Source organism: Pleurodeles waltl, chromosome 3_1, assembly GCF_031143425.1.
Source record: "Pleurodeles waltl isolate 20211129_DDA chromosome 3_1, aPleWal1.hap1.20221129, whole genome shotgun sequence".
Classification (NCBI taxonomy): Eukaryota; Metazoa; Chordata; class Amphibia; order Caudata; family Salamandridae; genus Pleurodeles; species Pleurodeles waltl.
Window position 1 is genome coordinate 575,779,863 of NC_090440.1, and position 27,666 is coordinate 575,807,528.

Consider the following 27,666-nt stretch of genomic DNA (forward strand, 5'->3'; position numbering starts at 1 on the left):
AGAGGAAAGGCAGTCCACAAGAGAACACTATCCAGGTGGGTTGTTCTTTGCATTAAAATCTGTTACTCTTTGGCAAAGAAGGATCCTCCTGAGGGCATTAGAGCTCATTCCACCAGAGCTAAGTCGGCCACTTCGGCCTTGGCCAGGGGTGTTCCTGTGGTCGACATCTGCAAGGCCGCAACTTGGTCGTCCCTTCACACTTTTGCAAAACATTACTGTTTGGATTCTGAGGTTAGAAGAGACGGCCATTTTGCACGGTCAGTGCTGCAGGATTTCTTGGTTTGACCATTTAGGCACCCACCGCCGGGAGTGGTACTGCTTTGGGACTCTATTCATTAGGTGAGGAATCCACAGGTAGTTGTATCCATCAGAAGAACGAGTTACTTACCTTCGGTAACGACTTTTCTGGTGGATACATTAGCTACCTGTGGATTCCTCACGGTCCCACCCGCCTCCCCGTTGCCTTTCTGGTCTTACCAAGTAATCCTTGAGTGCGCTCCTCTTGGTCTTTGAGGGTGCAATAGATGTTGTATATATTATATGTATATATGTATATATCTTTGTGTATATACTTGATGTGTAGATATATATTTTAAAAAAGAGAGAGTTATATATATATATAAAAGATTTACAGTTATTCATGCAATGTTGTGTATTTTTACAATGTAATGGGATGTTGCCTTGCTCTTTCATTGCATTGCCTGGTTGTTCTCATGCACGTAAAAAATGATTGGTACTGACGTCCGCACGTCGTCGAGGACCTCTTATTGCCTGTATGACGTCAGACGGCGTCGCGTGGGCTAGAGTGACGTCCTCGTCGACGTGCAGAGACTAGTAAGAAGATTTCCGTCGAATGCTGGCGCCATGGGAGTATTCATTAGGTGAGGAATCCACAGGTAGCTAATGTATCCACCAGAAAAGTCGTTACCGAAGGTAAGTAACTCGTTCATCTCTCATATTCTTAGATCCTGCCAATGTATCAGGTTTCTCACAGCAACATCTCAGTACTACTTAAGTAGTCTGACATGCTGCCACCTTCTCTGTAAAAGTTTCTATCATCTTGTTAAATGTACTTATTAAGCTGGGCATTTCTAGTATAACGTGATGCAACAGTTTATTTGTAAGGTCAGTTAACAATTCTGGTATGTACAGTTGAACTCATCTTCAACAGGCCTGCGCGAAAAGTCCAGAACTCACCACAAGTCCTTTGTGTTTAATTTTTGTCTATGTAATTATTGCTCATTAGGAGGAGACAGCAGAACATTACAAATCTCATTCAGCAACTTGATATTATTCTTAAAAAATGATCAAGGTTAGAACATTATACGCAATGTCCCTCGACTGGAGCAGTGAAGTGACCAATTTGTTAAGATCCATGCCCCGTCAGCGCAAATAGGTCAAATCAGGGGTAAGTCCACCCGTGTCCCTGAACTTAGCAAGAATATCACTCTTCTTGGTTTATGGTCTAATGAAAATTCTAAGGTTGCATTCTGTATACTATGGCGTTCTTGGATGCAGATTTAAACAGTTTTAATTTTGAACAGTACTCTCTGTCTATTCTGATGCTCTCTTGGGGAATTACGCTTTCCAGGGTCCCAAAAGATCGACAGGGGCATCTGGTTGGGTACCAGCTGGTAGATCTGTCTTTTGTGCCCTCTGCGCCCCTAGAACCTGTCTCTGGTTCTACACTGATTTTAGTACAGACTTCTGTTCCCTGCGCCAACATCTGTGGTGGTTCTTTCCTCTTCGATGCTGGATGTGGACCCTTTGCCGACTCTGGTGTCTCACCCCAAGCGGTATCAGCCTCAGTCTCAACTGAGATCAATCCCTGGCTCCACTCCAGTGCACTTTGTTACCATAGAATCTGATTCAGACAAAACCTCCCCTCTCCCACTGAGCTGTCCTCAATTGTTTCACAAGATTTTCGGCTCAGACTCTGGCCAGAGTTTACCACTACTTGGTACGACAGTGGACTTGCTACTTCCCCTGATGCAGGGTTGGGCCACCAGATGAAGAAATTGCTTCCTTTACCTTAGTTATCAGACGTGCTGCTGAGGTCCTCGACTTAAAACATCCTTCTTTTGAGGTCAAAACAAATGTGTTTAAAGAAGTTCTTCGATTTGGGCCATCTTCTTTTGAGGCCTTACTTCTGTTCAATGAAACACTAATCAACACCCTTTTGGGCACTTGGTCTAAACCTTACGGTTGACCCACCAGGTGGCCAAATGCCCCTCCTGCCCCCATTAAGGTAGTTGAAAAGCATTGAGGCGTTTGGGAAATAGTTGTTCTCTTCAGCCAGGTACGTCTTGAGGTAGTTAGTGCCAGTTTGCCTACTAGGCTGTTATCCCATGCCCTCTGGGACATGGCCTGTGAGATTTTCCCACAGTTCTGAAAGAGTTCAGGGTCTCTTTGGCTCAAACCATTCAGGATGGTAAGGTTGCAGCCAAATATATAGTTCAGACTGGCTTGAATACTTCTGATTGTGTGGGTTGAGAAGTCAGCACTAGTAAAGTGCAGCGTCGCCAAGCATGGATTAGAGCCACAGGCTATTCTATAGGTGTCCAGGCGTCCTCAAGAATATGCCTTTTGATGGATCCCACTTTTTTTGTAGAAAAATCTGATTTCACTCTGGAGTGCTTTGTGGAGCACCAGGCCAAGGCTTACTATTTCGGCATTTTGACCCCTTTCAGACTGTTCCTCCATCAGTTTTAGTCTTCCGGAGGCTGCTCCAGAGGTTTGGAGTATGGGCAAATCCAGGCCCCGTTACCACTGCAGCAGTCTCCCTAGCCATTTCGAGGCTAGAGATTGGGATCACGCAGATATCACACAAATCACCTAGGATACTGTTCTTCTCAGGGTCTCACCCCTGAGACATCAGCCCCCAAGTTGCTTTATTTTGTCATTAGCACCACACAACCACCCTTTCAGAGGTAGGATCATAAGGTTTCTCCTAGGGTGGCAATCCATCAATTCCAATGGATGGGTCCTCCAGAAAATGCATCAGGGTTATGTCCTTTTGTTTCTTTTCAGCCCTTTTGTTTCTTTTCAGCGCATCACAGCTTCCTTCCAGATCAGGTTAGCTCTCGGAGGAGCACCTATCCATTTTAGATCGAGAGGTGCAGGCTCTACTGGTGAGAAAGCCCAATGACAGAATGCCGGCCCTGGAAGTAAGAATTGATTGTTCCTCCTGCTATTTCTTTATGCCAAAGGACAACAGTGGCCTTCCTATTTTGTTGATTTTCGTTTTGTTTGCTCTGGATCTAGGTGACTGGCTAGTAGCCTTTGACCTACAGGACATTGCGAGGGGACCAATGTGGATGATGCAGGTTACTTACCTGTGGTTCTGTCAGCTCTGCTGGTTCGGCCACCCCTTGCTCCAACTAGAATAGACAAAACAGAAGAAAGATTAGAGATGAAAGAATGAGTAACAGAGAAAGACGGAAATAGAAACATGAAAACAGAAAAATGATTTCCTCTCTGCAATAGGAGAAACAGGAAGAGGAGGTACACGGGAAACAGAAGTCAGGCATCAAAGGAGAAATAACAGAAGAGGCACAAAAAGAGCAGGGGGAGCACCGACGCAAGAGAGGAGACGTGGGGTAGTGGTCTCCTGGAGCGGACACAGAGGAGGAATCCAGCCACTGTCAGAGAGGAATACACAGAACTGAAGGCAGGCTGCCTGGCCTCCCGAGGAACAGGGGGATTAAAGACGCGCTTGGCTCCAGCCACTCTCAACAGAGAGCATACCTCACTCCGGTGAATGCTTGTATACGCAAGTGGAGAAGCAAACCTGCTAGTGGGGAGTGAAGAGCAGAAAACTTCCCTGAAGGACTGTTCGGGCAACAACACATAAGGAGGTGTTATTGGGTATTGACGGGACCAGTAAAGTGAAGGAAATTAAGATTAATGGGGCCCTTGTGTCATGGTTCATACTTTGATTCACTGAACAAAGTTAGTTTGTAATAGAAGAGAAAGTCTAAAGAAAACAAAAGAAATCTTGACAAACTATATTATATTATTTATTGGTAAAATGTGGTGGTTTTTTGAGTATGTGATTTTCTTTAGCGGAAGCCAGTAAGTGACTGTGATAATAAGCCAGAAGAACTGGTGTACAGGTTAGCAGGAAAGTAATATACAAAAAGGAGAAAAAGGGACTGAAGAAAAGTGGAAAAGGAAAGAAAAAAAAAACAACAGGGAAGGTTACCTAGTGATAAATCAGAAGAGAAATGTACCTACCATTTGTCTCTTTTCTAACAAGGGACTCCACTGCCTTCTGAAATTTAAGTCTAAAAGGAAGGAAAGAGCAAAGTAACGGAAGAGAAAATCAACACAAGCATACACAAACTGTAAATGTAACCTCGGTACAAATCATTGGAATAAAGAAACTCTCAAACTAACGCATCCGAAACAACATTTGGTTTCAAGAACTCTATTTCATTGCAGAAACCTGTTTTTGTTATAGGCATGGACTGGACAAAGGACCAAATGTGGAGGGTGTTCTTTTGTCTTTATTGATCCCAAGCTCTGGAATGCTGTACCTCTCTCCCTTAGATCAAATAATTATCTTCTTAGCTTCAGGAAACAACTTAAAACGTACCTATTTCATTAGGACCTCTTATCTGAGCTTTACCTTCTTATCTGAGCATTACCTTCCTAGCGCTGGGAAGCCCGTCGGGTTGCCACACGCTTAATAAATCCTCTGAATAGAATTGAATGGACTTTCATTTTTCTGTCCTATAGTCTCACAGTAGTTAGCTGTGGTTTAAGTTCGCCTTGAGCATTTTCAGTTTGCTGTGCTTCCCCTTCAGCTTTACCAGTGCCCCTTAGATGTTCAAGTCAGTGATGGTGGTGGTTGCTGCACATCTTGAGAGTTTGGGGATAGCAGTTTTCTACTACCTCAACAGCTTAGCTGTTGAAGGCAGGCTTGTCACAGTCAGTTGTACAGCACCTGCAGATGAAGGCACACCTCCTGACTTTGTTGGGGTTCTCAGTCAACATGCTGAAGTGACACCTGACTCCTTCACAGAGGCTTTCTTTTATAGCAACTGGTCTGGACATGGTTCATTGCAGGACCTTTCCTCTGTTTTAACGAGTGTGGGACATTGAGGCTGTGATCCAGATGTTTCAGTCTAAGTCCTGAATTTCAGTGATAGCAACTGAAGTAAAAGTGGACCCAGCATTGAAGGAACGTAGTGGACATTACACAGGTTTCTGATGTCACTGCAACAGGTGGCTGCTCATCCACATTTGTACCAGTGACAGACCACCCTCCAGCACCACCCAGATCTGACAGTTGTGACTGATGCATCACTGCTAGTTTGGGAAGGCCATTTGGGAGGGGTGGAGATCAGAGGGCTCTGGTCTTTGGTCTGTGGCATAAACCCAGCTCCACATATATCATTTGGAGATATGGGCTGTCCGCCTGACGTTAAAAGCCTTCCTGCCGTCTATCGAATGGAGTCTGGTGCAGGTTGTCATGGGCAACACCACCTCCATGTGGTGCTGCAACACGCAAAGCAGATTGGGGTCCTTAGTACTGTTCTAGAGGTACTGCACCTCAGGAGTTGGTCTGAGCATCAGGCCATCTCCATGATCCTTTTTTTAACATTTTTATTTTCAATTTCGTCATAAAAAGCATACAGTAATACAATGTGCAGGAACCTCAGTACAACTGGCACAGTATCAGGCAGTACAAAGCAGATTTAGCTGTCATTACCCACCTCCCCCACCATCCCCCACACTTCCACGGGTAAGTTTGTTCATCTGTGTTAGCTCCCTCAAACCTCACCTATGCAGAAGTTCATAGTGTTGTAGAAGCAGCTCGAGTACTCTGTTCTCTCCCATTCGAGGGCCATGTGTTCCTGCAGCATTCGTGCCCATTCAAAACAATCTTTCTCCAGCTTATCGTGCATTCTAACCTTTTGTATGCAGCATTCTTCAACTAACGCCCATTCACCTATCTTTGTTTGCCATTGTGCACATGTGGGACCTGTGGGCGACAACCATCTAATAGCTATCTGCCTGTTGCCAGGAACAACTCCAACAACACAAATCTATAATACACCTTGCTCCCGTCGGGGCTGGGTATGAGATGTAAAAAGCAGTGATGTACAGTATTTTCAATGGTGAGGTTGGTCACCTGTCTCACTCTGCGTGTGATGGTATCCCAATAAGCTGTCAGCCCTGTACATCCCCAAGTCATGTGGAGGAATCTACCTCCAACCCCCTCCTACCCCTCAAACTCACACCATTCTTCGGGCAATTATCCTGCGTAGCCTGGCAAATTCTATGGATTTGCACTGGCGTTATGTAAGCTCTATGCAAGATGTAAAAATGTTCCAACTTGGATCAGTCATTATAGGAGACATGACTCACCAGTGCATGAGCTTTGGCCCACTCAGTGTCCCCCAAATCAGATCTCTGTCCCAGCCCACTGTGCCAGCAGTGGAAACTTCAGTGCGTCTTGCTTGAGTACACTATGTAATCAGGATATCCTGATAAAACCCATATAAAGCAGCACCTTGAGCGTTCTTGACAGTTCAGGTGCATTCTGAAAGCCAGTCCATATCTCGCTGGCTGTTTTGGTCAGACTTGGCAAAGTGTAAAAACTGACCCGGACCCACAACAAATGTGTCCTGAGCGCAAAAGTAATGCACTGCTCTTCCGGGTACAGATTCTCGCAACCACCCTCTCTCCAGGTCATAGCCACCCCCCAAACCCCTCAACCTCTAGATCAAATTTAAAAACTATCAAGACAACCCTGATATGCTTACTGGCCCATATAAGCTTTACCAATAGACTATCCAGTCTGTGGAACCAATGGCGGACTATGGGACATACTGCGTTCTGGAGCACGTAGAGACACTTAGGCAGGAACACCATCTTGGCCAACGCAACCCTGTCTGCTACTGACAATAGGAAAGTATTTCAGATGGTCACTGATGCCTGTAAGCCCGCAGTACTGATCTCCCTGATCTTGTATGGTCCTTGTTGGATCTTAAAAGACCAGGGCAGGTAAGCACAGCCAGTGATGCCTGGCGGATCAGAAATGTCATTTGTACTCCGAGGTTTTACTGAGCATTTTCTACCAGTGGGGAGAACTCCAACTGGATCTTTTCTCCACCATCGACAACACACTTTGTCAAATCTTCTGCATGTTGTAGTTCCCAAGGATGTTCTCTGTAGTCTGACTCCTTTCCGCTGCTTCCTCTCCTGCTCTGAATTCTGAAGCAGATCACAAACGACTGGGTCCAATTCATCGTAGTGTCTCCGGATTGGACCAGGAGTGTGCGTACCCAGAACTTCTTGGCATGAGCATCTGTCCTCCGATCAGGCTACGATTTTGGGAGGATCTCCTTCACAGTACCAGGGCAGTGTTCTGCACCTGAACGTGTGCAATCTACACTTAAGCAGTTGTAGTTGACTGCATTCCATCTATCATCTGAGATTGTGGATGTCATCCTTGCTGCCAAGTGCCTGTTTACAAAGTCTGTTTATGCTGGGCCCTGGGACATGTTTGTAGCGTGGTCTGGAGTCTGCAACACAGAACTTTTGCAAGACAGACTGTTGCATGTTTTATTGTTTGTTTTGTCTTTTGTCAAGCCAGGTCTTGCAGTGGACACTATTAAAGTGTATCTGTTGGCCCTTTCAGACCTTTTTGTGTTTACCTGACTAACCGTCCTTGTTTGTCACCTGTTGTGATGCAGTTTATTGAAGATTTGACACGTTCACTCCTAAACCATTTGTGATGGCAAAGTGGGATCTCAATTGGGACCTGACGTTCCTCATGTGCACCCACTTTGATCCAGTGGTTAGCTGCCTGTTAGTGCATCTGGCTCTCAGACCTGCTTTCCTCGCTGCTATCACTTTAGCTCGTCACATGAGTAAGCGCCACTCTCTCTTGGTGCAGCGGCGCTACACCATGTTTTTTTCCAGACAAACTAGTGTTGAGGACGAGGGCTACTCTTTTGTTTTTTTGTAAAGTTGTGTCTCCTTTTCACATTGGTCAATCCAACATTTTCCCAATATTCTTTGCTGTGCCTCACCCCTCAAAAGAGGAGGAGAGTATCAATTTGCCGTAAGGGTTTACGGTGATTCCACCAGAGGCAACTGAGTTGACAGGTTTTTGTGGGGTTCTCTAGGGCAAAGAAAGGTAAGACAATGGAGAAAGGACTATGTAGAGGTGAATAATCATCTGTAATAAGATCTGCTATGCATTTGCAAATAAGCAACTTCTGGAGGAACTGATTGCTCATTCCACCAAGACTACAAGGCTGCCACCACTGAAGTATACAAAAATGTGATGAGTGGAACACTTTAATTAATCTTAGCCACTTGTAATTACTGGGGCCATATCCCAGTCCATTGTTATTTTGCACACCAGGCTACCTCAGTTTGGACACAGTCATATACAAATCAAATCAGTCTTGACCCTGCTTCAGTTGGAACAGTCCAACCTGAACTGTCAGGCTAGGTCCTAAACCGGAATGCAAGCAACCCAGGACCAGTTTCACCCACCTTATCAGTAAGGTATAGCTTGATTCCAGTGACAGTAGGGCAATACACTTCTTTGGTTGCTTGTGTTCTGGTTCAGCACAGGTCAAGACTGATTTGCGTATGGCATGGGCCAGACTGCAGTGCTGTGGTGTGCAAAATAACGATGACTGGGAAGCAGTGTGAGTGATTCCTTTGAGATTAATTCAAGCCATTCCATCTGTCACTTTTTTGTATACTTCAAGACTACCACCACTTTGCTGGCACATGGGCGGCCTGCTCTTGATGTCTGTCAGGCTGCAGCATGGGCGTCCGTGCAAGTTTAGAAAGCACTACTGCCTTGACAGCCAGGTCCGACGGGAAGGGCATGTCACTCGTTCGGTCCTGCAGAACTTTTTGGTCTGCATCCACTCTTCAGATCCTCCATCTTAGGGGTAATTCTTTATCTGTTTTTTGGGGGAATAATCTATGGTCAAAAGCATCCATCAAAAGAAGCGTCAGTAGTGCTCTTTCTGGTGGATACTGTAGCTAAATGCAAATACCCCACTGTCCTCCCACTGGTGCTTTCTGTGGGATGGTCTCTTTTTTGCGCTACAAAAAGTTAAAGAATTGGAGATCTGCTTTCTGGTACCTCCACTTTTTTTGTGCTCCACATCTGAGGACACAGAAGGAGTCCAGCAAGACACCGACATAGGTGCACATAGTTGACGCTTATATGAAGCTATGCTTAACCACTTCTGGGACAGTACAGAGTCAACACGGAGCCGAATTGCATCACCTGGCAGCACGCAGGAGTACTGCTGCGGAAACCTCTGGATTCAGTCTGGCACTTGTGGGATATTCTAAAGGTGAGGAATCTGCAGCTGCATAGAACATCCACCATAGCAGGGCATTACACAAGGTAAGTAGCTTGTTCTTTAAAAAGACAGAGGCGGTATCAACATTAATGTTATGGTGGTGTTCTGAGTCTTATTCCTCGTTGAGAGGCAGGCGGGGGAGACAGGCAGAACTTACAATCATCCTGTGATACAGAGGTCTACTTTCCAGCTTGCGCTTTAGAGTGTCTCCAAGCAGCTGCCAGGTACGTAGTGTTATATGTGTTGAATAGCGTTAAGTGTGTTGGTGTTTACCATGCTTGTTTCTTGGCTTGTGACTCATGTTTGGTTATCTCATGTTCCCGTAAGGAATGGTGTACAAGTCTAAAGTAATGTGTGTGCATCATAAACGCACACACTAAAATAGAAAACTGAAGTTAATGGGCACAGTTCCCTTAAAAGTAACTAGTTCCTTTTCGCAGGCATCAGTATATGTTTGTGATAGCTTACTGAAGTTGTAGATGATACTGAGAATTGACATTTACTGTTTGAACTTAATATTTATTTACTGTAATATTGTTCCTCTTGTATTATGTTGTTAAACACGATTACGCTACTAGTTATAAAATGTAATAAAAGAGGATTGTGCGTCTCCTACGTTGATAATTGCTAAAAGCTATCACTGTTTGAATGTTAAAACTATTGTGCAAAGTGCATTTGCACAGAGGACTTTTCATGTGCTAGGAGTGGATTCTATATCTTCTATATTGGCAGGATGGTAATAATAGAGAAGAGGTGAATATTTTGGACATCTTCAATTCTTGTTTTCACAGTTATGTTTTCCAATAGTTTGAGGCGATTGTAAACTCTTACTTTACGATTTAGCCAATAAATGTATGTAAAAATCATGTACATTCTTCTAACGTAGATTTTACATATTATTTTACAGGAATCATTAAAAACAAAGGCATCAATAACAGAAGAAACAAAAGACGAGACGCATCACAAAGGAGTCCCAGATTTCTGGCTAACTATATTTCGAAATGTAGATATACTATGTGCATTAGTTCAGGTAACTATGCTTTTAAAACATTACCACTACTGTCCACTTCAATAACATTTTAGAAAAGGAAGGGCCTGTATGTAGGATGTGAAGCAGTTTGTTTATTATGTTACTGTTATCGCAAACAGTTTCTTTGTTATGTTAATTTGTATAGCGAACTGAGAGGGTATCCAGGTGGTTGGGCAGGAGTGTAAATGTGTTGTTCCAGACGTGAAGATGAGGCTCTGATTTGTTGAGGGAGGTTGTGCCATGTCTTGGGTGCGATGTAGGAGAGTGAGATATATACTTACGTTGCAAAGCCAACTTATGTTGCAAAACCAAAGGCTTAGTATACTTCTATGCTAATATTTCAGGTGCCTAAAATGTTAACAGGTAAGTGTTAAAATTTCTATCAAAGCATAGAGAATCCGTCTTAAAAATGTGGGATCTCAGCCGCTCCCTTTATGGCCTATCCTTGCATTATAGCATCTTGCATACAAACATCCTTTTGGTTTGCTGCTCGGCCACACATAGTAATTTTTTAGGTCTGGCCCAGAGACCGGTGTAACTGTGTTGCTAACCTCCCATATCAGAAAAAAAACATGATTTAGAAAAAGATGCTTTGTGTCAGCGCTCTTTATTTGTTTCTGTCCAGCTATTACCATGTAGTAAATTGAGGTTTTATACTTTGTTGTGAGAATGCTGTGCAGTACTTAAGAGCTTACATTTTAGTAGATGATATTCCTTGCACCAAGAATCTTCCTCTCACCTTCCAGCCCTCTTCCCCTAATTCAGCTCCCTGCTCATTTGTCCAAGTCAAGTGTGAGTGTTTTTCTTGCATCCAATCTCAAACAGTGCTAGAGGCACAGTTCCTACTGGCAAGCTGTTACAGCTTCCCTGACATTTGGCATTCTCGGGTGTTTGGCTTCTACCTGCAAGAAGCAGAACCTCTGACTAGTGCTCGATTGTCAGTGCTGGTAACCTTTTGAAATGTTCCAGAGTTTGGGGCCCCCTTTGCAGTTTCACTGCCAGTGTTTTAACACCTTCCAAGGCTGAAGTGAACAACCCATGTGCCAACCCATAGTAAGAATTGCTACTGGGAGCGCTCCACAATTACATTCAGAGGATCTTATACTATTATAAATTCCCTCATGTAAACCAGGCTGAACAGTTTAACAACAGTCAGCAGTCCATGCTCCTATTTATTTTCAGGATCCTTGCCTCAGTAATTTTCCCTTATGTGTACTGACATAAGATGTGATTGACGTTACCAAAATTCTGACGAGAGCCACTAAAGCAAATATAGTGCCAAGTTGCACAGCAGTTTGTTATTGTACGTTTATTGCCATGCACTGTAATTCCCATTGGAAAAAGTGCTGACTAACACTAGGGGAGCTTTGGGAAACATGAGAGTTTTGGGAAATATTTTTTTCAGAAAGGTACCCTGGTCCAGAGCTTTACCAGGTTTCTGGGTACATCAGTTGAGGGCACAGTATATAGAACTATCTCAGATGCCATTGGACCTATTCCTTGAATGAGCTGATGTTAGCTACAAGTAGGACTAGATCAAGTACTTTCTCACCAAGACTAAATCCTCAGACTTTGTGACTCAAGACTGCGCCTGGTTTTTACCCCTATGATTTTGGAGGCAGAATTGGCATGATGGGTTGTAATCACATTCCAGCAAGAGGAAATGACGCTCAATAGCTAGTTCCTCCTTTTTGTGTCTCAAATAAAAAGTCCTATAGGGTGAGTGTGCCCTTTTTAAACCTGTGTTTGGTGTGCTGATTAAAGTTAGTTTAGCACACACAATGCACAGTTTTACTTGTTTTCAAGAAGCGCCCCTTTGAGCTTTCTCTTGGTGTGCCACGATAAGTAGCAGCAGGGATGGGGACGATGTTTTAAGTGGCATACTAGTGAATGGAGGGTGACGATGGACACAATTTCATTTAGTGTTTAGGGGCTACGCAGCTCTTGTTGGGACCCAACCGGTACAACACGTATTGTTAACCCTTGAGGTGTGATGAATAATCAGAGTATACACAGCCAATGAGTGAGAGACTCACCCATATGTTTTGAGTCATACAAAGGTTTCTTTAGTGATTGTAGTGGTGTCTGTTATCAACCTTCTTCCTTGGATTTGGTATTCTGAACTGTGGTGCTAAGAAGTATTACTGAAAAGGTGAAGCCAAGCCCTATTCCTTCACATTCCTTGGTGTCATTTACCTGATTTCAGCTTGTCAATAGGTTTGTTTGGTAAGCTAAGAGAATCTTTTCTAAGAAGTGGATTGACCCTGCTTACTCAGTCTCCCTATAAAGAAGTTTATAAGTAAAACTGGATGGAATATGCCACTGTAGTTCCCACAGACAATTATGGCAACTTACATCACAGCTCTTATCATACATGCTCCCCCATTGTAGGCTGCTTCCATAAGGCTGCAGGGCCTGCACATACAGGATGAATCACCTGACACCTGTTTTCACCCACCAAAGGTTGTACCCCATTGAGAAAAAACTAGAAGGTACTATGCTCAAACTTGAAGCAATCCTAAGGCCCGGTCCTTAGCCAAGAGGTCTTTCTCCAGACTGTCTGTATCCTTCCAAAATAGAATGCTTAAATCTCTGGATTGATATATGTGTGACTGTTTGAATGCTGAATATTGCAGAGGAGACCTTAAAAGAAAAGTTATGATTACTCTGAAGTGAACATGCATATAATCACTTTCATATCAAGTACTCCAGAGATCAGAAGAAAGGAATTTATAATGCCTGGCACCCTTGTTGGATATGTCAAGCCTGTTACCAAGATATTTTTGATAGTGGAAGAAGCACACACTTTGCACCCTAGAATCTCCATTATTAGTTAGAATAATTCTTTGCAGTATTTGGAGACTATGGAACACTTCTTCAACAATATATGTCATAAAGTTGCCCACATATCAGCAGAAAGGGGGAAGAACACAACATCTTCATATGTTGCTCAGCACTTTCTGAAGTGCATATCAGAGTGAAGGTCTTCTGAATTTTAGACTTCAAAGCATTAGAGAAAAATAGCCTTTTCTCAGACTACATTGTAGGCATGTGAAAAAAAAATGAGTCCAATGTCTAAGCAGTGACAAAAGGTTCAGCCTGATAGGCTTGCATTGAAGGAGTTGAAATTGTGTAATGGCCATTTGGGCTCACAGAGCTTCCCCTTCTCATGATACTTTGTACTGCAGTTGCCTCAGAGAGTCAGTTCTTTTCCTGGCTCGTGTGTCTGGGATCTTGGGAACACTGGGTGTTTTCACACATTGTTCTCAGAGAATTTTCTCTAAAAACCTCATTTATTTTACTTTCACTTTGTGTTTTTAAGATCTAGTTAGAGTGTGAAACCTTTTCTATGCACTTTTGAGGGTTTTCTTTCTGTCAGAATGCCTCCTTCTTCATGAAGTGTCCCTCATCTAAGAGGACGAAAACCTACCCAGAACCACACAAAGTGCATCTAGTATGATTATCTCCTTCTAATTCTGTAAATAAGTGTGAATTTTCACTTAAGACGTCCAAAGGACGGTAAAAAGCAGAGAAGGAGTAAGGCTTAGATGCAAGCTGGCAGACCTGAACGCTCAAGAGATGAAAAGATTGGAAAAGCTGCCCAAGAAAAATGTTGTTTTATGTGCACAGTGGCAAAATTATCCAAGGATCCCCACATAGTGTGATGCAGAGACAGAAAAGGCCAAAAGGTTTGCTATCAAATAACACAGTGTTGCTGTCAAGATCATCCGTGCTGACATGCTCACAGTTAAAAGCCTTGAAGGTGACAAGCCATCTGCATCACCAGCACTACTTCTCCAGGTTGTCGAAGTAGAAGCACCTGATGTCAGTGCCATCTATGTTGGGGCACTCCAGGTGCCAATTGCTGTCAATATAATTGATACGTTTCACTTTGTCACAGCTACCCTAAAAGGTGCCACCGGTGTCCAGGCCTTTCTGAGCGTCCCCCATATTGCGTCGAGGTTTTTGAAGTTGATGTTTTAACCTCCTCCTAAAAAGAAGCTAAGCCTGTCTACCATGTTGGAATTGCCTACAGAAGCATTGTGACCTTCATGGTCCATCATTCAAGCAGAGGTCACTCTGCCAGTACCTATGCAAACACTTGACTTACTGTTGCTTCCGCAAATGGTGTCTTGTCCTACATCCATGTGCCCATTGAGGAATGCAACCTTATCACCTTGGCACCCTCCAGGACAACATGTTTGTCCTCGGGATCCTCAATCCTACAAAATAGAGTCAAGCACACCACAAGCACCCAAAAGATGCTGAAGAAATACGACTGTCTCTCTTATGCTCCTGACAAAGAGTCATTGTCCTCCTACACGCCAACACCACCTGCTGCATCCCCAGTGAGAAAATCAACATAAAACACTTTAATGACAGTCCATGATGCAGTAATAAGATGGGGAACTTACCTGAACATTCATTGGCGCGCCCCGCTCCCCCCACCACAACAAAGTCTGTCAGACGGTATAGCCAAGAGCCACATTAAAGCCTCTCCTCTCATTAGTCCTAGGTTTCTTGAAACTAGCAGAAATAACATTTGTGAAAGCAGACACAAAACCTGGTGCCATCATTGTTTCTTTGATGTGAAGAGCATGCGGCGGCACCTGAAACCTCTATGCCTCGCGATTTAAATAGTAAGGAGGAAGTTGTGTAGAATTTCAGCCACTGTAATAAAGAATACTAGTGTCGCAGCACTCCCAGGGCATTAGAAGACAAATATGGGACAGACTTATGGCTTTTCCCAAGACCTGCCTTGTTACCGAAGGGAAAACTTTGAAGAGATGGTATGAGCGGTTCCCCTAGTCTCTAACATGGTAAACAGTGCAGCTGTTAAGCAACAGAATTGGTGGCATCTCATTACAGTCATTGTGTCACCTTCACGTGCTCCTCTTTTGTTGAGGCTTACAACATGAAAACTAGACCAAGAGCTGAAAATACTCAACCTGCCTTTCCCTGGCTCTTCTCTGTTTGGCCAAAATACCAATGAAGAGAAGCCAGAATGTAAAATGAAGCTGAAACCCTGAGACAATATGTTTGGAAGAAAGGGAAGAACATCTTTAAATCCCATAATAAATACAAGGAGCGTTTGTCTACTTACAAAGGATTGTCTCCTCGCTGGACCTACTTGCAACAACAACAAAGACATGGCAAGAGATTTTTCTCTTATAAACTGGTCAAAAGCCAGGAAAACAGAAACACCACCTGCAGCCACCTCCTGGCATCTACCCTCCAACACAGTCTCCATTCTCCACTCATGGTGTGGAGGGGGCAGTATCCTTTTATACAGGTGAATGGAAAGTATCACAGGAGAGAAGTGGGTGCTAACTATTGTCAAGCATGGTTAATTGCTTTCATTCAAGGCAAACCCACTGGCAGTTCCACCAAAAACACATCAGCGTTCCAAACAGAGAAATTCATATTTTAAAAGAGGCGAGCAAACAAACCAGTTCCTCCTTCTTTGAAATGGACAGGATTATTTTCAAGAAATGTCCGATCCAAAAGAAAGGCCTGAATGTATAATTAAGACCAATATGAAATAAGCTCCAACAAGCTGGTCAAAGAGGAAAGGTTTCAAATGGAAGCTAATCATTACATGTTCCCATTCACCTCAGCAAAATGGCTGGTTGTGTGTAGTAGATCTTTATGATGCTTATTTCCACAGTCAGTAAATAAAACACAGGAAATGCCTGAGGTTCTTTGTGGGAAACACACATTACCAATTTGCCATATTGCCTTTTTCTCTGAAGTCTAATCCTTGAAGTTTTTCAAATGCATGACAGTAGTCCTAGCCAATCTGCATTGTCAAGGGATATTTGTTTATCTGTCATTTGCTTACCTGTACTTAGATAAATCGCTCATAAAAGCACACAGAGCTGACAATGGAGAGTAAGATTTAAACAAATCAACATTAACAACGTTAAGATACCTTACCGTAAGGAGATATCCATTACCCCTCTAGTCTCTCCGCAGAAGGCACTTGTAGATAGGTGTTTAAAGTGATACTATGGTCTTGTCTTAGTGCCCTTTGCTGGTCAAAGCTTACTCGGCAAAACTGAATCCAAATGTATTTCCCACGCCCCCTCTTAAAAGAGTCTCTGAAAGACTGGACTCTTAAGGGTTAAAAGTCTGCTCCTTGCAGCGTCCCCTCCAAACGGCGAAGTCCCTGCTAGGTCATTACTTCCATATGTTCTTATAGATGGCAAAACTAACTGTTATTAGCCTTTTGGACCACATGAATGGCCCCTTGTATGATCTGGTCAACAATGAGTTGGGCACATCCAAAAAAATCCTGACACCGTGATTCAAACCATGGGCACACTGTCACTCCAAATTTTCTACTTTGATGTGTTCTCCAAGCCTCTCTGGAGATGTCCAAGCTACACTGATATTTTTGGATGGCCTCCATGGAGCGCTTCTAGGACAGTAGAGATAAGACTAGCTTGCTGGACTTAGCCTCGCCAGTGAGAAACTTCCAACAACAGTGCAGGAAATGTTTAGACTAGTTAAGGGCACAACAGTCCCGGTTGCACCAGCTCTCTCTCCTGATACACACCCCAACCGATTACTACCAGTTTCGAGGCAAAGGTGGATCTAGAAGACCTAATCACTAATAACAGTAGCAGTAAAGCAGTGCCTGCCAGCTTTCGATGCCTCTGCTGACTCAAAACCTGTCACTCACTACTCTCCACCACCCCAAGCCACCATCTTGTGATGGAGGGGAAAGGTCTCCTATTTTTCCACCATTTAGGAGAGCTTCACAACAGATCACTGTGTCATCCAACTAATAATAATGATAATATTTCCAGGTTAGAATACCTAAAAGTGCATAAAGGTATAACAACTACTTGCCTGTGATTCTGTGAAACGTACTTGACCATTCTAGTGCTGACTGTTTTAAGCCAATCTCACTAATTTGATTGACAAGTATGGAGTGTAAGACAGTGTTAGAAGCTGTGGATAGGTCCAGTAAAGTCAAATCCACTACTCCGTTATTATTGTGGACTGTCCACAGCTTAGACATCACTGCAAAGAGCGCCAACTCTGTTCTGTGCTATGGTCTGAATCCTGCTGAGTAGTTATCCAAGCTGTTACCTCTGTCACTCAATTGTGTTAGTTGCTTGTTTTTTTTCTTCTGCTACCTTAGACGTATATGGCATCAAATTACCATGTATCGCTGGGCCAGCTGTTGCCGCCTTCTAAAAAGGTTTGACAATCACTTTATCCAATCCAGAGGGACCGCAGCTCTTTTAAAAGAACAATTTATGATTTCTTTCAGCTTAGATGCAAACTTCACTAATGCCAGATGGTAAATGTTACCAGTACAAACTGGGTAATTGAGTCTACTCACTTCATCCCTGCTAATTCTGCTTAGGAGCCACTAGAAACTATGTGTTTCCTACCAGCTATCTCAAAAGGAATTGTAGATAGTTATTATTTTTTATGGAAATAATTATGCCAAGACTTCAGAACTCATGTTTTGGAATTTCTGCGATGGTGCGGCAATCAGGATTGGATTGATCATCTACAATCTCAAAAATCTCTTTGACCTACCCTTTACGATAGAATTCTGATCGAGTAGAAAATTGCCTTATATTCCTGTTATTTGCACCTAATAAGGGCTACAGAGTAATTAGCTTTGCTTTTCATGCTATAGTTTCTGCCCCATATTCTTTATAACCTTTACCTTCTGGTTTTGTTCAGTTCTTGTGAATACCACACCGCATTTGGATTCTAACAGAAAGACTTTAATGTTTTTGTGAGGTTTATTCTTAATGGCTTCCGATAGCCGGTGTTTAGTTGTTTTAGTGGCTAAATGTTACTTTTTAGTTAAATTAGCTAAATTACATTCGTCAAGTTTAGCATTGATCTTTTCTTTGTAATTTATGAGAAAGTACATTTTGGTGGCAGCTTATGGTATAAGGTCTGTTACAAAATGTGTTCTTCCCATATAGTGTGTCTGGATTTCTTGTTTTTTTAGTCTCTCTGTTTTGGACTGTTAGCTGTGGGTGAGTCTCACTTGTGTCTCACCCATGATAATCACAGTAAACGGACTTCACGGGTTTACAGCCAGTGTCTGCCTTTTAAAATAAAGCTGCTGTGACGCAGCTAGGTTAAGGGGCGCTTAGCTGGTTAAAGTGAACACGTGCAAACACATGCTCATATGTGTGAGGGCTGTGGATGTCATACTACTGTTGTGTGCAGCCCGTTAGCTGCACACAAGTAGCCAGCAAGAGGGAACTCTGTAGGATTAGATATTTACTCGGAGTAGTATGATTTACTGTTTTGTCTGTAGTAACGCTATATTATAAGCTTAGGGGGAAATCTGCCTTAGAGTGCAGGTTTGCGTCCTTTAGGCATACAAAGTCCCAGGAGGTTTGAAACTGGGGTGGAAAGTGTACACCCAGTTCAAGTCCCCAAGTCCCATGATCATGCTTGTAAACTTTATGGGTTGTCCAGAATTTTCATATTTCCCTGGCTCAGCTCAGGATCAGAGCCCAGGCCTTTTATCACCCTGCTGGGCCAAATTATTTACTCTGCTCTGCAGCAGATAGATCAAAGCCCTCCCCACACAAAAGGAGAAATGAACGGTGCTTCACTCAGCTCCAGAGGAGGAAGAGTCGGGAAGAAAATCTGCATCTGTTAATTAGCTGTCACACTGTACCAGGGTTTATGACAGCCAGACCCACTGCCCACTGAACAAAGGCAGAAGCTCAGACAACCGTAGACAACACAGGCTTCTCTTTGAAGTTTTGGTGGAAAAGGCTCTGGCAGTGATGTCAGCAAGGAGTAGAGCTGGGGCTTCCGGATGAGATGTGACCAATGCTGTGAGGGGGGGGTTGGGACTGAGATGGAGAGGTGATGTGGCACCCTAAGACTGACCAAGGTGCCACATCACCTCTCTGGGGTTGGGGAAGGGGGGAACGTCTTGAACAACGCAGACGATTCCCCTGCAAGCATAACCCCGCTTGCCGGAACGACAACTGCCTTTTTCTCTGCCTTCACCACGCATGTGTGTGGTGAAGGCAGAGAAAAAGGCAGACTGGATCGGGAGAGGACGCAGTCAGGTAAGTGGGGTTGGGACAGGGTTGGGGGTAGTTTTTAGGGGTGGGGTGGATTAAGGGCTTGGGGTGGGGGTTGGGCTATTTGTTTTGGGGTGGCGGGGTTGGGGTAATTTTGTTTTTAGAGTGGGGGGGTCAGGTAGTTTTCATTTTAGGGGTTGGGGTAGTTTTGTTTTTAGGGCAGGTGCGGGGTCAGTTGTTTTTAGGGCAGGTGGGGGGGTCGGGAAAGGTTTTAGGGCTCAGGGTGGTTGGGGGGTGTTGGGGTAGTTGTTTTTAGTGACGGGGTCGGGTCGTTTTGTTTTTAGGGGTGGGGTGCGGGTAGGTTTGTTTTTAGGGGGTGGGGGTAGCTTTGTTTTTAGGGGGAGGGGTGGGAGGGTCTGTCGTTTATAGGGTGGGTGGGGGGGGTCAGGGAAGGTTTTAGGGCTCAGGGTGGGTGGAGGGGTGTCAGGGTAGTTTTGTTTTTACGGGCGGGGTGGGGAGGTCAGGGTCGTTTTATTTTTAGGGTTGGGGGTCCGGGTAGTTTTGTTTTTAGGGCGGGTTGAGCTAGTTTTGTTTTTTAGGGCGGATGGGGGGGTCGGATAGTTTTGTTTTTAGGGGTGGGGGTTGGGTAGTTTAAGTATTGGGGGTGGTGTACTTTTGTGGCCTTAAGGCGGGTGGGGAGGTAGGTGTAGTTTTTTTTTTAGGGGCGAGAGTAGGGGGGGTGGGGTAGTTTTGTTTTTAGGGTGGGCGGGGGTCAGGGTAGTTTAAATATTAAGGGTGGGGTACTTTTGGGTCTTATGTTGGGGTAGTTCAGTTTTTAGGGACGGGGTCGGGTCATTTTGTTTTTAGGGGTGGGGAATGCAGGTAGTTTTATTTTTAGGGGGTGGGGGTAGGTTTGTTTTTAGGGGCAGGGGTGGGGGGGTCGGTTGTTTATAGGGTGGGTGGGGGGGATCAGGGAAGGTTTTAGGGCTCAGGGTGGGTGGAGGGGTGTGAGGGTAGTTTTGTTTTTAGGGGTGGGGAGGTCGGGTAGTTTAATTTTTAGGGTTGGGGGTCCGGGTAGTTTTGTTTTTAGGGCGGGTTGGGCTAGTTTTGCTTTTAAGACGGGTGGGGGGTTGGAGAGTTTTGTTTTTAGGGGTGGGGTTAGTTTTGTTTTTAGGGCGGGTGAGGGTCGGGTAGTTTAAGTATTAGAGGTGGGGTACTTTTGGGCATTAAGGCGGGTGGGGAGGTTGGGGTAGTTTTGTTTTTAGGAGCAAGAGTAGGGGGGGTGGGGTAGTTTTGTTTTTAGGGTGGGTGGGGGGTCAGGGTAGTTTAAATATTAGGGGTGGGGTACTTTTGGGCCTTACGGCATGATAGAAACTTGCATGCCGCTCCCACACATGCCTTTACTAGGCATGCTTTTACAATGAAAAACCGTTGTAAAGGCATGAGTGGAAACAACGCGGTTGTTGTTCCGACCGCTTTAAGGCATGCGTGGTTCCCGCATGCATTGCTCCATCATACATTCCTCTGGGGGTGCCTTGCTTCTAGAACCTTTCACCCCCTTTTAAAAACTTTTGCACAAAGGAAAGACACTGTCAACATGGGGTGGGAAGGAGAAACATCAAGTGCAAGTTCCTGTGTTGGCAAAGCTGGAATCCAACTGGGCAGGGAGCCAGCAGGGGTGAGTTCCCTGTGCTGCCCCAAAGTGGGTGCCCTTTGGGGTGCCAGTGTGGGACTGGGCACGCCCCAAAAAAATGAAAGAAAACTAAAACCAAATAATAAAAGCTGCTCACCTCTACCCAGCCCAGCAGGAGAGCCACTAATAAAATATTCACTGCGTCTCATTGGGAGAGTGCTGTAATGCCTCAACAATTTTCTTAGCATATTTTTCTTGCCTTGTGATTGGTGAGGATGGCAGGAGCACCGCAAGTGTTAATAAAAGTGTGTGTGGGGCTTGGCTGCAACAGTACTGCAGTTTAACACAGCCAAAATAAAATGGTGGTCAGTCCACACATTGACATAATCTTACATTTCTCTAAAATACTTTGTGTCTCTAAAAATATCTCATGGTTATCTTAATGTTGATGTCCCCAAGGACAATCAGTTTGATAGCTGAGAGTGCAACTGGGGCAGTCAGCTGCCTAAACCCATGGGTGAGTTCATTAACTGAGGCCAAGTTTGAAAGTTGGTAAGTTATAATGTAGGTTATTTATAGTATTTGGTAAGTACTAAATTAATAGCTAGAAATTCTGCTGTTTTAATAAGATCAAGATTTATGCCGGTTGTAGTTAATGTTGATTAATATATTACAGCAACACCACACACCTTCTTTCCTTTCATATCTAACTGTAAAACATCGTAAATCTTGTATCCTTCTCGAAGGTCTATTCTAAGTCCAGGTTTGAATTATACATTAACCATGTTTCAGTGATAAATAGCAATCAAGGATAAGCTTGTAAATTAGGGTAAATTCATGGATTTCTGTTTGGTGTTTTGGGCTCCGGTTTTGCATTAATTAATCCAATTTAGATGATAGTTGGAGGCAGATTCCTGTATTGTAATGGGGACTTCAAATTGCCTAATTTGGACAGTTGGATATTATTTGGGAAATTCGTTAAATTTACTGTTGTTAGGCCAAGGGATCCCATTGCGCTACAGGTGCAGACAGGATTGCCCTTGGCATGCTTTTGTTTTGGGTGCACATCAACTAAGTTAACAGTGTCCCTGCCAAACTTATACATGCTCTGTATGAGTCAGACATCTAGTGCGCTGAAACCTGTTATTCTCAATATTGCACCATCTCTTCCTGGTGGCGCCCTCTCTCCCTGAATCTTTGAATGTGTTTGTTGAGCAAGTCTGTGAATTAGCAGGATTGCTCCTTACACCCATCAGTGTAGCAGCTGATCTTATTTCCAGTTCATCATGAGCCTCTAGATATCCTCTCCTTGGCTCTTCCTGAAAGTGTCCACATTCCAATCTCTGCCTAGAAAGTGCAAGTGTAATTTGACAAAATCGACTGAAATGTGAAAAACAGATGAAAAGTTGCACCAGTTAAGTAGCAGAGTAGTCTTACCAGAGACGCACTGCTAGTGGGTTAATATAGTACCTGCAAGGCCTGCACATGGTTCCAACAACTGGTTCACTGACCATGCTTCCTCAATATGGTGCCTACTCTTTCTGAATGTTTGTATGTTGAAATCTGGAAGAGCTTTACCCTACCCTTTCTGTTCTTTCCTGTGGACCAGTTCCCTCTCCCAGGACATAACCCTAGCTCGCAATTTTGGAGGCATACCTTCTTGCCCTGCTGAACAAGCAGACCATACAGGTAGTGCCGCTAAGAAAAAGATGGGTATGATAATTACTCATCTATCTTTTAATTCTGGAAAAGGGCTGACTCCTCATTTCATAGATTACAACCTCTCCTTTTTAAAAAAAAACTTATCCCTGCAACCTAACAGCACCTAATCTTTGCCAGCCTATCTCACCAACCATTCACCTGAAACCACCCAAGCCCCACTCATGACAAACCCTAACTGGTATCGGTATAATCCGTCACAAAGTAACTGAAATAAATGCATGCATTTTTTACTTCAGAGCTCATGGCTAAGATTAACTACTAACCTTGGGTTCCAGAGCAGCGCGCTACTCTCTGTGAAGTACTTCAGAGACTCGTCAAGGATAGTGAGCGCTACATAAATACAGTTACAGTAAACAGTAGTTTAGTATTATGGACCCTGTCTTGAAACGCGATTCAGCTATGGTGGGTGATGTTGAAGAATCGGCGGAAGGTAAAGGATGAATCAGGTACCGATGACCGAGACTGGACAAGGAAGATCTGGTACGCCAATCTAATGGTTCTAAGCATTAAGCCTTTCCTCCCTCTTTCACAAGGTGGACCTGTTATCGTATCAGGATGAAGAGGTCCTCCATTCTAGATCCCAGAAGCAGCGTGCTAGAAGATGGAGTTGGTGACAGCTTGAATTTTTTTTCTTTGATGCAAGTCGTGGAGATCATCTTAGTGGCCAGGAAATCTTCTGGAAAAAAATCACTTAAGGCGAGCACTGCTACACGTTTGTTCAGTGTTGCATGTCAGAAGGCATTAATTATTTTCAGCCATGCCTTTTCAATCTTCTGTGGTTCACACTGGCTTCTGCTCAGCAGTACCTAGAAGTCTCTTTTGTAAAAGTCTGTTTGGTTGCTCTGTCCAACTTCATGTGCAACACCAACGGGTCTTCCTTGTTCAAGGCGCTATAGTGGTTTCTTTTCTGAAAAGCTTGCTTTACTTGTTTCCTCTAACTACCCAGGTCAAACAGGATTACTTTATAAGCTATTCCAGAGTCATTGGATCATCATCCAACTACTGTAGACGTCATTTTCACATCATCAGACATCATCAAGCTCTTGAAGTCATCCGCAGAGTTTAGAAACATGAGCCTTATGATTTGTGGATGACTTGAAAATTAGTATCTGATGACTTCACAAAGTGTGAATTTGCATGATGACTTCAGGATGATTTAAGAACGAGTATCTGATGACACCACAAGATGTGATTTTTCCTGATGATCAGAGGATGAGCACTTGATTACTTCTCAAGATGAGTTGTTTCTGATGATTTGAGGAAGATTTAAAAATGACTGTCTGATTTACTTCATAGGCACCAACAGGATTAAACTGGCCCTGGTGATTTGAGGAGGACTTACTCATTACTTCAAGAGCCGTTCTCTTTTTTGGTTTTATTTTTGTTAGAAACATTAAGCTTTATTCTTAATTTCACAACTATTTGTTGATTAGTGAACAATGAACACCGTTTAGCAATTTCACAAATTTCCTTTTAGACACAAATAAGCATACAATGTTCTTGGAGAACTTTAGAAAGGTCTGTCACAAGTTAACATTTTTATTGACTTCTTTTTTTACTTTTATATTGATTTTATAATGGTTAGAAGCAAGCACCCTGTAAAGAGTGGGAGTGGGCCCCCCGTATTCTCCAGCCTTGCCGCTCTCGACGCTGGTTCTGGAATCTGGGGGGAAAGGCCCGGGGAACCTCGGGCTTGGCCCATGGACGGGAGCGGGGGTTGGGACGGTGGGTGGGCTGTTTGACGGGGGAATGCTGAGGGAATTCCCTGCCCTATCGAGAGTGGGTGTCCCCCGGGGCCAATTCCTACTTTTCAGGAGACTGATTCACACCCTGAAGGACCACTGGTGCACGATAAATGCAGAGCCTGCAGTCCATGAGGTACTGCACCTCCTGCTGACGTCGGGGGGGAGCCCCATCTGTTAGCTAAAATTTACCAGGCTCAGGCCCGAGCTGTATTAGACCCCCTGCAATCCTTGAGGGAGCATTGGGCAGGCCCTATTGGGCGGGAACTGACTGACTCAGAATGGACCAAAGCACTTGCATACCCTCGGATGATTTCTTGTAACACAAGATTAAGATACACCCAATATAATTACCTACACAGAACGTACCTCACGCCACACAGACTATTTCGTATATACGGGGGGACCCCCAGAACATGCCCAAGATGCTGGGGGGACGAAGTGGACTTTGACCATATGGTGTGGGAGTGCCCGGTACTTCAAATTGGTTGGAAGGAGGCACTGGCCGTCCTCTCGCAGTTAATCGGAGCAGAGCTACAGCCCACACCGGATCTGTGCTTGCTGGGTCTCGGGCCCCCTGATTTAAAGGGGAAAGTAAGCGGACGTTTCCTGGACCTAACGCTGGCCCTCTACAAGAGGTTGATCTCAAAGGGCTGGAAGTCCTCGGTCCATCCCTCGTTAGCTGACTGGAAAAGGGATGTTATGAAATGGTCCAGGGCCGAACTGCAGGTCCTGAAGGCTGAGGAGGCCAAGGGCATCAGACAGGTCCCTATTGCCCCAACCAGGGAAGACCTGGTGACGTCATAGGATGGGCTGTCCAAGAGAACATCAAACACAGAAGTGGTAGAGGGAGAGGGGTTGCACGCGATGGCAGTTGGTCCCGGGGAGGAAGTCATCCAAGCAGTGCCTTGAGATCCCTGAATCTACACCTAGACCTCATCGGGAACTGTGAAAAAGAGACGAACAAGTCACTACCAGTCACAACGCCCCGGGGGTGGAGTGGGTGAACTACTGCCCCATACACTCACTGGTGCGCCCTGGGCAAGGCCTTCTCACTTATGTCACTGTGCCTAGTTCCTTGAAGACTATCAACGTTAAATTTCACCCACACAATGCTGTAAAGTTGACCCTCTGTTTAGTTACATACCCTTCCTGCCCCCCCCCCCACAGTTTCCCTCCTCTTCCCTTTTTCCCTTCATTTCCTCCCCTTATTCTCGTTCCTTCTCTCCTCAAGATTTCTCCTCCAAGTTGTAGATTGGAACGGGTCTTTTCCTACTTAACTTGTTAATCAAATGCATGACACAGAACAATGTTGTAAATCAATGGTCTACACTGCACAGTTTGTCAATTGGGCTGGAGTTTTAGAGTTAGAATCCGACAAGCACATAAATGCTAATGTGGGCACCACAGGAATATACAAAGAAGCAAGAATAATGTACACCACAAGTGCGGTTTGTTTCAACGATCATGTATAACGAGTACTAATTATTACTTTGAATAGAAATACAAATGTATAATAACAAAATGTTAATAAAAATATAATAAAAAAAATAAAATAGAAGCAAGCACCCTGTGTTAAATTAGCAAGATGTTTTATCAATAAAGATATACATTGAGCATTATATGCAGGGTCTTTAGATTTAGGTGGCATGTGGCATGAAAAGGCATATCATGCTTTTTGTTCTGTGCTATGTAGTAACCTTCTCCTATTAACTGCCAACTTCGCTTCTTATTTTAAAGTTTAAAACGGGTAACTTCAATGTCCTTTTGAGGAATCAAAAACATATTTCTACTATGAGCTTCATTGGTGAACTGATGTCACTTGCCAGCTGCCCCAGTTAGTGAGCCTACCACTGGCATGCCCTCTTATCAGAGCCTGACCCATCTACCTTTTTTCCCCCCCAGCAAAGCCCATCCACCTTCACCAAAGTTAGAATCACATACTCCAGGTCCTGCATTAACACCATCCCTGTCCAGTCGTATACCTCAAAATGCAACATAGTGGGATAACCTGCAGCTGGAAAACAGTCTAGTGTTCACTCTGCACGGGATTTAAACTTTGTCTATGTGAACTCAGGCATAGTTGGGAATCTTTGCCCTCCTTCACAGAAGTTAAAGTTTCTCCATTTTGGTGAACAGAGCTATGAATACAAAGTATATGCCGAAACTATGCATATTCAACAGATGTGCGTTTCAGTTAGGTTGCTTTTCATTAACACAATTTTGAAACATGCTATTTATAATCTTCTATTCTACTTTCAAAATAGTTTCAGAACGTTAGAAATACTATCTAAGATGGAAGCTTGACAGATGAACCCTTCACTGCTAGTGACAGTATTAGGTCATGCGAATGGTGTCCCTGAAAGCGGTAACAGGTTTATGGCTATAGCTGCCTCCTGGCTAAAAGGAGGGTAGCCACTTGATGGGACAGGGATCCTGTGACTGCCATGAAGGAATATCTGCAAGGTTTGCAAGTCTATGCATGATGTGCTAATCGAATCTAGGTTTTCTTTGAATTCTGGGACATGTAGTCCCATTTTAAAATGGAATAAACAGGACTATTACCAAAAGAATTCAAAGAAAAAACCTGTACTGAAACAGCACAGCACACATACCTGGGAAACTACGTGTACTGTAATAACTTGGTCCAGGTCTACTCCTTTGTTTTGACTTACACTTCTCGATCCAGAAATATTTGGGCACACCAAAGAAGATATATATTAGAAATGTCCGATACTGGTAAGGACACTATAGAGTATAGTAGTTTGGGATAACAGAATCTGCAGTATGGGGAGGTCCTTTATGGATTCCCTTATGACAGTAATGAATAGACAAATTCTATATGACTACCTATGCTGGCTGAGCCTGGTTGTTATGGAAGTACTTTACAAATGACAGTAGGCTATAGGTGTGTTGCATTTGAAAAATGTAAATGATTGTGCTTAAATTCACCTGTCTCTGTTAGGGAGTTTGATAATTCCTTTATTGTCATTTTGAGTTTTTAGTACTCATTTATTAAACAGAGTAAAAAGAAAGAAACAAAAAGAAAGAAACACCTACCTAATGGCTGAATTTCAAAGTTTGAAACTTGAAATCCTGGGAACAAGCCTAGCTTTCCTTAACGCCCAAACTGTGTGATCCTAGGCAAATTCTTTGTATCTGA

At 43.8% G+C, this 27,666-nt stretch overlaps 1 protein-coding gene across 3 annotated transcripts in view; it reads left to right on the top strand.

The window, feature by feature from the left end:
* Positions 1-27,666, top strand: part of NAP1L4 (nucleosome assembly protein 1 like 4) — a 597,513-nt gene that overhangs the window by 210,459 nt on the left and 359,388 nt on the right. For all 3 annotated transcript variants that reach the window (XR_011201382.1, XM_069223015.1, XM_069223016.1), the window contains exon 7: positions 10,258-10,380. Coding sequence is in view for 2 of the 3 variants with exons in the window: in XM_069223015.1 (XP_069079116.1) it covers positions 10,258-10,380 (123 nt within the window). In the remaining variant the exon portion in view is untranslated. The remainder of the gene's footprint in view (positions 1-10,257; positions 10,381-27,666) is intronic.